Here is a 7,172-nt window from a genome sequence, read left to right as displayed (position 1 = left end):
TTAAATAATCTACAGTGGGAGGTCACTCGTGAAGCGAGGGCAGGGGCCAGGGGTATGCACTAGCCAATCGATTAAAACGCGTGTGGGCGGGTTCGGATTGGTGCCGCGATTGATGTTGAAAAGGAAATGTAGGCTAGGCCTTATTTGGTAGGGGCTGAACATAGGGTGCTCTTCGCGCTACCTCGAAAATGGCGATTTTTTTCGCCTCCTATCTCCGTACTGTCAGCCAAGCCAGCCCTTGCAGACCGTGCAACCCGCGCCATCCAATCGAGTGTAGCTTACACCCGACTAGCCTGGAACTCTGGCTTCGCCAGGAAACAACAGGACATGGGAGCATGTTTGCTTTGAAATTATCGTAATACATGCCTGCCAACATTCTCAACAGACTGTTTTTGCTCGTTCATACATGGGAGTGAATGGAGTCAGGCCATCTACAAACGCCGGATGTTAAAATTAAGTACCCGCGGGCACGAATGGGAGATGGTATACACGCGCACCAAACGCCGGCCTCCCTACGTACCAACACGGTAAGCTGCCCCAAATTCTCCCAACGCCCCAAGAAAACATGCAAACCAAGAAAAAGTACATGGGTAGGCAATGACGCACCCTAAACGGCTGGCGGTCGCAGCTTACCGTTGTATATCGGAGCCCACGTTGTGGAGCAGAGCACGCTCATTCATGCTCCGGAATGTCCTCTTGCCCACCTCGTAGCTGCTTATCATGATGGCACATGCGGGAGCCACCTTGAGCGTCCGTGGAATCCAGCCCTTGAAAAGGCCGGGGACGCCCTCGGCCCTGAATATGTGCCATAACAGCTGCACCATAGTCCGTTCCTCAGGAGCCACGGCCGCCGCGGCTACCGACTTGGCTGCGATTGCGGATGCTCCACCGGCCGCGCTCTGGTAGACCTGTGTCCGCGTCTTGCCAACGTCGAACGGGGTCGTTGCTACCGATGCGAGTGCGCCAGACAGCGCCCCGGCCGTGAAGCTGTCCACGAAGGTGTCGGTATGGTTCTCGCGGCTTTGTGACCTCCGCCTGGCCCGTCCGCGCGACTCGTCTGGTTCACGACTGCGGCCCCTATGCCGTTCCCGCGCGTCGGTGAGGCCCCCACGGATGGCCTCGTAACCCCACCAATACATGCCAGAGAACGGCACGTCTCTCCAGAGAGTCAGCGTCAGCCCGCGCCATAGGGAGCGGTAGCCCTGGCTTCCAACCATTTCTCGGATGCCGCGGAAGGTGTCGGCGACATGGCCTGCCGCTGACGAGCCATGCGAGGCCTGCAGCCGCGTCCGAAAGAGTTCGATAGGACTGACAGCTGCCGCCGCTAGTATCCTGGCCACGGATCCAGCTGCCAGCGGGGCATAGTCCTCCTTGACAGTCTTGTATATGGGGCTTTCTCGGTTATATCGTAGCCACTCGTATCCGGTGAAGTATATAATATTGCCTGGCACTGCCATGAGAAGCGTAGGTGAAAGGCCGCGCCACAGTGTAGTCACGCCTTCGTTCCGTGCGATTTTCCTCAGGCCATCCATTGTCGAAGTGTACGTCCTTTGTTGAGCCTGCTCGACGGCGCATGCCGCAGCGACCCCGTCCGACCCCGGAGTGGGGGCACCCTGGAGCCGGGGCCCCGCGATGCAAGCCTCGGCGTTGTTGTTCATAAAGAAGACTTCGCGGCAGCATGCTGTAACGCCTAGGTTTGAGGGTCGAAATGGGCTAGGGTTCCCCTGGGGTAGTCTGTAGGGTTCCAGGGCGGGCTTCAGGACATTCTGCGACTGTAGTCGCACGCGCACCACGTCGAGGGGTGTCACTGGATCCAAGGTATCAGCGGGCGCACAAGTGGTAGAAGAGCAAGTAGATGGAGCATCGATATGCAACATACCGAGAAGGCCAGTCAATAGACTGCCTGATATCGCAGACATCATCTTCTGGACGGCAGTTATTTCACCTGGGTCGTCCCCAGCGGAAAGCGAGGGAGGAACGCCTTGGGACATGGTCGCAGGGGCGGCCCTGGGGGGAACCCTGGCGAGCGTCGGAGGCGCGGGGCCATGGTCGGTTGGAGCGCCCAGGCTGGATGCAGCAGAGCCAGAGGCCAGTGACGCCATAGCGACAGAGGCTACGCTCGCATTCTTGGCGAGCGCGCGCCAGACAGTCGGAAGTCAGATGGATATGGCGACTCGCGATGGTGGCGCTGGTGAAGAGAAGCTCGGCAGGGCGTCTGTTCCTTGCCGTCACCTTTATCTGCGCGGAAGTTTCGGATGTGACGTCGGAGCTTGGGGAGGGGTGCGGCGAAAAGTCCGGGGTTGGTTCAGGGAAGTTGCCCAGGACTCGGAATGAGCCTGTGATGTGTGATTGCGGTTGGGATTGAGTGCGGCGCCGGGCGGGAGTGTGGGATGGCCTCGGTTTTCCTGCGCCTTTCCCGAAGTCGGCGGGTCATCACCAATTTGATTTTGCCCGTGCAGAATCGTCAATGACGACTGTGGATTGGTTTTTCGACGATGCTCTCTGGGCGTCCATTTTAGCCCGAGGCCGGTGCAAGCCGTGGGTTCTGGCCAATCAGCTACCGCGACCACAGCGGTGGGAACACACGCGGCGGGTGGAGTCGGAGAAGGGAGAGGTGAGGTCCATGATTGACCAAACTCGGCTAGACCTGGTGAATTGATGGATTGATGAATTGATTGAATTTGGTAGAGGATTTTCTCAAGAAGACAATCTGGCCATCCCTTCAATCGATTGCTTGTCTGCTCGATTTAGCCAGGAACAACACGTAAGCAGGCGATGGATGCCGCTGGACCACTGGACCGAGGCTCCAACACCACCAGGCCATGCATGGCGAATGAGAGCTGAGCGACGGACGATGCAGACGCACTCTTTGGGACAAGTGGGTCTAGCCGCAACCTAGTTGAGCGTCTCAGCAGATCGTACCTGACGCCCACAGCCCATGAGCCCCTGTTTCCTGCCGCGGAGGTGCCCCTTGGCAAAAAAAAAAGTGGCCGGAGGGACGTACCAACCGTCGTCCAATCACTACAGACAGCCGTGACAGCTCGCGAGAGAAGCGGACTGCAGTGCCTGTCGCCGTGCGTGTCTTCGGACGAAGTTCTCACCGTTTTGTATCCCAGCTCTGTCTCCAAGCTCCAAGCTCCAACGTCCCACCAGACCAACTCCCGTCCGACTCCCGAGTCTAAACCCTCAACCACCACTCCCCCTCGTCCCACCACCACCCATCAGCTCGCCCGCGAGTCCACGCCGCATCGATCCGAGACTGCGTCGTCGGTCCGTGTGCGCGAGCAGGCCGTCCATGGCTTCCGCCACATCTCGCCATGGCTCCGTACAGAAATGGCTCCCCCTGGGCATCGCGCAGATCTCCCTTGGACGATAACTCCATCGTCGACGAACTCCGCGCCTCGGCCGCCCGCGCCATGCGCTTCGCCGCCAGCTTCGCAAGGGGACCCGCTTGGCACCTGGCCCTCTCCCTCCTCTCACGAGCCGCCCTGCAGGTCCGCCGCAACCTGACTTCGCGCCGGCTACTCAGCTTCCCCCATTTGATGGTCGCCATGTGGCTTCTCGTGCTGCTCTGGGGTGAGCGCTGGGTGTTTGGCACCAAGGTCGAGCAGTGCCGCTGGGACAGATGGGAGAAGTGGGTAAGTATCGTCCATCCTCTGTCGCCCCGACGGTGTTGGGCCCCGGTGCCGTTCCCACTGCTAACAGCCTCTTGAAAAACAAAGCCTACCGGTATCACCCCCCACCGAGTCGTGCTGGTGGCCGATCCGCAGCTGATCGACCCCCATTCCTACCCTGGGAGGCCTTGGCCTGTCAACCCCTTGACCTACCTCGTCACCGACAACTACCTCCGCCGCTCCTACAACCAGCTCGTCTCGCAGCTCCACCCCTCCACCATCTTCTTCCTTGGCGACTTGTTCGATGGCGGCCGCGAGTGGAAGACGGAACACGGTGAATTCAAGGACCCCACCTGGAGCCATCGGCCCGGAGACGAGCAGGCGCTCCTAAAGACGTGGAACAAGCGCTACGGTCAGGACTTCTGGCTGAAGGAGTACGGAAGGTTCGGCGACATCTTCCTGGACCCCTGGAAGAAGGCCGCAAAGAAGCACGACAGCAGCGCCGCGCAACGGGGCCCCAGGATCATCACGAGCCTTCCTGGGAATCACGACCTCGGTTTCGGCTCCGAGGTCAAGCTGTCGGTGCGGAACAGGTTCGAGACATTTTTTGGCGAAGGCAACCGGGTCGATGTCATAGGCAACCACACCTTTGTCTCGGTCGACACTGTATCTCTCAGCGCCGACGCATCGGAGCAGCGCGGCGTGGTCGGGGACGTTTTTGCGCCGACGCAGAACTTCCTCAAGAGCGTGGCCTGGATCAAGCGCAAGGCCGTCGCTAAGGCGCTCCGACACCAGCAGAAGCGGGTCGAGGAGGTCCAGTTTCCCCACCGTATCGAGGATCTCGCGAACGCCGACTTCAAAGACTCTCCGAAGCTTGTCTCGGGCTCTGGTGGCCCGGATTTCCCTTCGATCCTGCTGACCCACGTACCTCTCTATCGACCCCCGGGCACTCCATGCGGACCTCTAAGGGAACACTGGCCTCCTGCCAAGCCGCCCAAGGGCGAAAAGGGGCCCGTATTTCCCGACCACCGCAACGCCATCTCGGTCTCGGGAGGATACCAGTACCAGAACGTGCTCGGCGAGCAGGACTCGGCCGACCTTATCAGTAGTATCGGCAACGTGGTGCACGCCTTTTCGGGCGACGACCATGACTACTGTGAGCTGACGCACGACTCCAGGCAAGCAAACGTGCGCGAGATCACGGTCAAGAGCATCAGCATGGCCATGGGCGTCCCCACGCCGGGATTCGTCATGGTCAGCCTCTACAACCCCATCGACGCCGATGGCAAGCCCCTGCCTGGCGCCCCAAAGACCACGCTGCAGACGCACCTCTGCCTCCTGCCCAGCCAGTTCCACACCTTCTCCCGCTACCTCGTTTTCCTCATTATGACCATGATAGTCCTGGGCGTCCGAGCTTTCCTCGTGCCCATCCTGCGTCTGACCCCCTTTGCTTTGCCGCCGCTGCGCCGGTCGGGCGCGATGCTGCCCATGTCCAAGGCCAAGGGACGTGATGACGAGCGTGACGAGAGCTGGAGGTCCCCCAACTCGGGGGCCTCGGGCTTTTCCACCCCGTCACTTTCGGCGTCGCACTCGCGCGACGGAAACCGGAGTAACGGCTACGGATACGACGGCGCGAAATCGTCCAACGGCGGGCCCGCGGGCATGTCATCGTCGGCCAGCGGCAAGCTGCGGCACTCGTCGCAGCGCCAGTCTAAGGCCGGCGTCGGCGGCGGCAAGTGGGGCTGGGGCGCCAACTCGGAGCCGATGCGGTCGCCCAGGATCGAGATCCACAGCGACGACGTCGACTACGACGTCTACAGCTACAGCGCCAACGGCAAGTGGAAGGCCGCCCGCCGCCCTCGGCGCCCGTCGGGCCTGGCCGCCATGGTCCGCGAGCTAGTCGCGACGCTGTGGCGCGTCGTCTGGATGGTGCTCTGCATATGGGCCTGGCTCGCCTGGAAAGGCTAGCCGATCTAGGTCGTTTCAGGGCTGCCTGACCTTTTCTCAACCTCCCGGTCCTCCTCCTCAACACTCGGACATTTCACCTCCTTGTCAGTATCCTTGATGACGACTCGTCCACATGTTATTCTTGGGTCTGCTTTCTGGTTTACGTCGCATAATCACATCTTTCTCTGGAGCCTGGGGTGCATCTCGTTCTCTCTTCATTCTCGTGTCTTTTTATTTACCCTTTTCTTTGCTTGATCTCACCCTTAGTATCAGCGTATTTGGATTGCAGGATACGAATAGTCTTAGCCTACTATATAGATCAGTCGAGTTTGCGCGGGTGGCATGTTGAAATGACTAAGGCTTTGGGCATGAAAGCATGTGTCTTGACATTTCGTCTTGTATTTTTTCTCCGTGTTGTTTTTACATTGTGGTAGTTTAACCAAGGAAGGTAGCTGTGCTCGGCGTGGCGGAGGCTCGGAGGTTGCATCTGCACTTGAATCCAAGGTAGAAAAATGGGCGCGGCAAAAAGGCATCGCTAGGGTTACTGGCCTGGTAAATACGATAAACCGCATCTCTTTGATTACTCCTTTGCATTGACCACTCCCACTGATTACTATTCCTCGAATCCAGTCCTTCGTTGTAAAGAGAAAACCCAGACGTAAAAAGGAAACTTTTTTTTGGGGGTGGCGTGTTGTCAGGGAGAGTCGTTGAGAGCACCAGTCCAGACATACGCAAAGGCAAGGCTAAATATCCATTGCGAAGAAAAGCCAAAGGCCAGTTCGGGACCCGACAGCGGGGGAAGAAGGATGGGGATCAAGGACAGGATAGAAGGGTATAGAGATTAGAGAACAATTGGGGAAATCATGACGAAGGCGAGAGAGAGCGCATTGGGGCAAAGGAAATGGACCGCTGACGAGGAAGGCAATAAAAAAAAGGAGAGAAATTTTGGACAACCGAGACGCCACCTCCCCCTCAGTGCAGCTTCTGTGTCAGGTGCACGATGGCGGTGAAGCCGGCGCAGCAGGCGGTGCTCATGTTGTGGCCGCACCAGCAGCACTTGACCGAGGTGGTGATGGCGCCGCTGATGCCGATGGCGCGGTCCTCGACGACGGCGTCCGGGTTGGCCATGCACTCGTAGACGCAGCTGGGCATGTCCTGGAAGAAGGCGCAGCCGCAGCACACGACGAGCATCTTGGCCATCTGCTGCCCGACCGCCAGCCCGCCGCCGCCTTCCTTGAGCGCCGCCGCCGCCGCCGCCGCCGCCCCGGGCGGTGCCGCTACCCGGAGGCTGGACACTGGCCGCGACGATGATGGCGCTGACGACGACGATGATGGCGACGGCAGGGGCGGGACGATCAGGGAGCGCCGCGACACCGTGACGAGCTGCTGCTGCTTCTGTTCCGGGGTCTGTTGTTGTTGTTGCTGCGGCACGTTCGGCACCATGAGTGGCTGCAGCTGCTGCCCCTGCACGCCGGGATGTAGAGACTTGCGGTTGCCCAGGCCGCCGCCGGCAGCGACGCCGCCGGGTGGTGGGAAGGTCTGGGTGCGCAGCAACAGCTCCCTGGGGATGGCGGGCGGCGGCGGGCCGATGGACATCCTGGCGCCACCGCC

General features: G+C 59.9%; 3 protein-coding genes across 3 annotated transcripts; 1 reads left to right on the top strand and 2 right to left on the bottom strand.

The window, feature by feature from the left end:
• Positions 1–87: 87 nt before the first annotated feature.
• Positions 88–2,422, bottom strand: GGTG_14142 (solute carrier family 25 member 40). The gene is made up of 2 exons (XM_009232070.1): positions 1,880–2,422; positions 88–1,807 (listed from the first exon to the last, which is right to left on the bottom strand). The coding sequence occupies exons 1-2, from the start codon at positions 2,100–2,102 to the stop codon at positions 630–632; spliced, it is 1,401 nt and encodes a 466-aa protein (XP_009230334.1). The 5' UTR covers positions 2,103–2,422; the 3' UTR covers positions 88–629.
• A 465-nt stretch (positions 2,423–2,887) lies between these two features.
• Positions 2,888–6,148, top strand: GGTG_14141 (cell division control protein 1). Its single transcript, XM_009232069.1, has 2 exons — positions 2,888–3,638; positions 3,723–6,148. The coding sequence occupies exons 1-2, from the start codon at positions 3,318–3,320 to the stop codon at positions 5,580–5,582; spliced, it is 2,181 nt and encodes a 726-aa protein (XP_009230333.1). The 5' UTR covers positions 2,888–3,317; the 3' UTR covers positions 5,583–6,148.
• Positions 6,086–7,172, bottom strand: GGTG_14140 (hypothetical protein). Its single transcript, XM_009232068.1, has one exon. The coding sequence runs from the start codon at positions 7,155–7,157 to the stop codon at positions 6,534–6,536; it is 624 nt and encodes a 207-aa protein (XP_009230332.1). The 5' UTR covers positions 7,158–7,172; the 3' UTR covers positions 6,086–6,533.

The sequence above is a fragment of the Gaeumannomyces tritici genome (genome assembly GCF_000145635.1).
Source record: "Gaeumannomyces tritici R3-111a-1 unplaced genomic scaffold supercont2.152, whole genome shotgun sequence".
NCBI lineage: Eukaryota > Fungi > Ascomycota > Sordariomycetes > Magnaporthales > Magnaporthaceae > Gaeumannomyces > Gaeumannomyces tritici.
The sequence above is the reverse complement of the archived record's forward strand: the minus strand, read 5'-3'. Positions and strand labels throughout refer to the sequence as shown.

Excerpts from the sequence above, each read along its gene's own strand:
- GGTG_14142 (XM_009232070.1), bottom strand. The coding sequence starts at position 2,102 with ATGGCGTCACTGGCCTCTGGCTCTGCTGCATCCAGCCTGGGCGCTCCA. Across the intron at positions 1,808-1,879 it reads TCTATTGACTGGCCTTCTCG|TGACACCCCTCGACGTGGTG; the intron begins GTATGTTGCATA and ends CCTTGGATCCAG.
- GGTG_14141 (XM_009232069.1), top strand. The coding sequence starts at position 3,318 with ATGGCTCCGTACAGAAATGGCTCCCCCTGGGCATCGCGCAGATCTCCC. Across the intron at positions 3,639-3,722 it reads GGGACAGATGGGAGAAGTGG|CCTACCGGTATCACCCCCCA; the intron begins GTAAGTATCGTC and ends TGAAAAACAAAG.
- GGTG_14140 (XM_009232068.1), bottom strand. The coding sequence starts at position 7,157 with ATGTCCATCGGCCCGCCGCCGCCCGCCATCCCCAGGGAGCTGTTGCTG.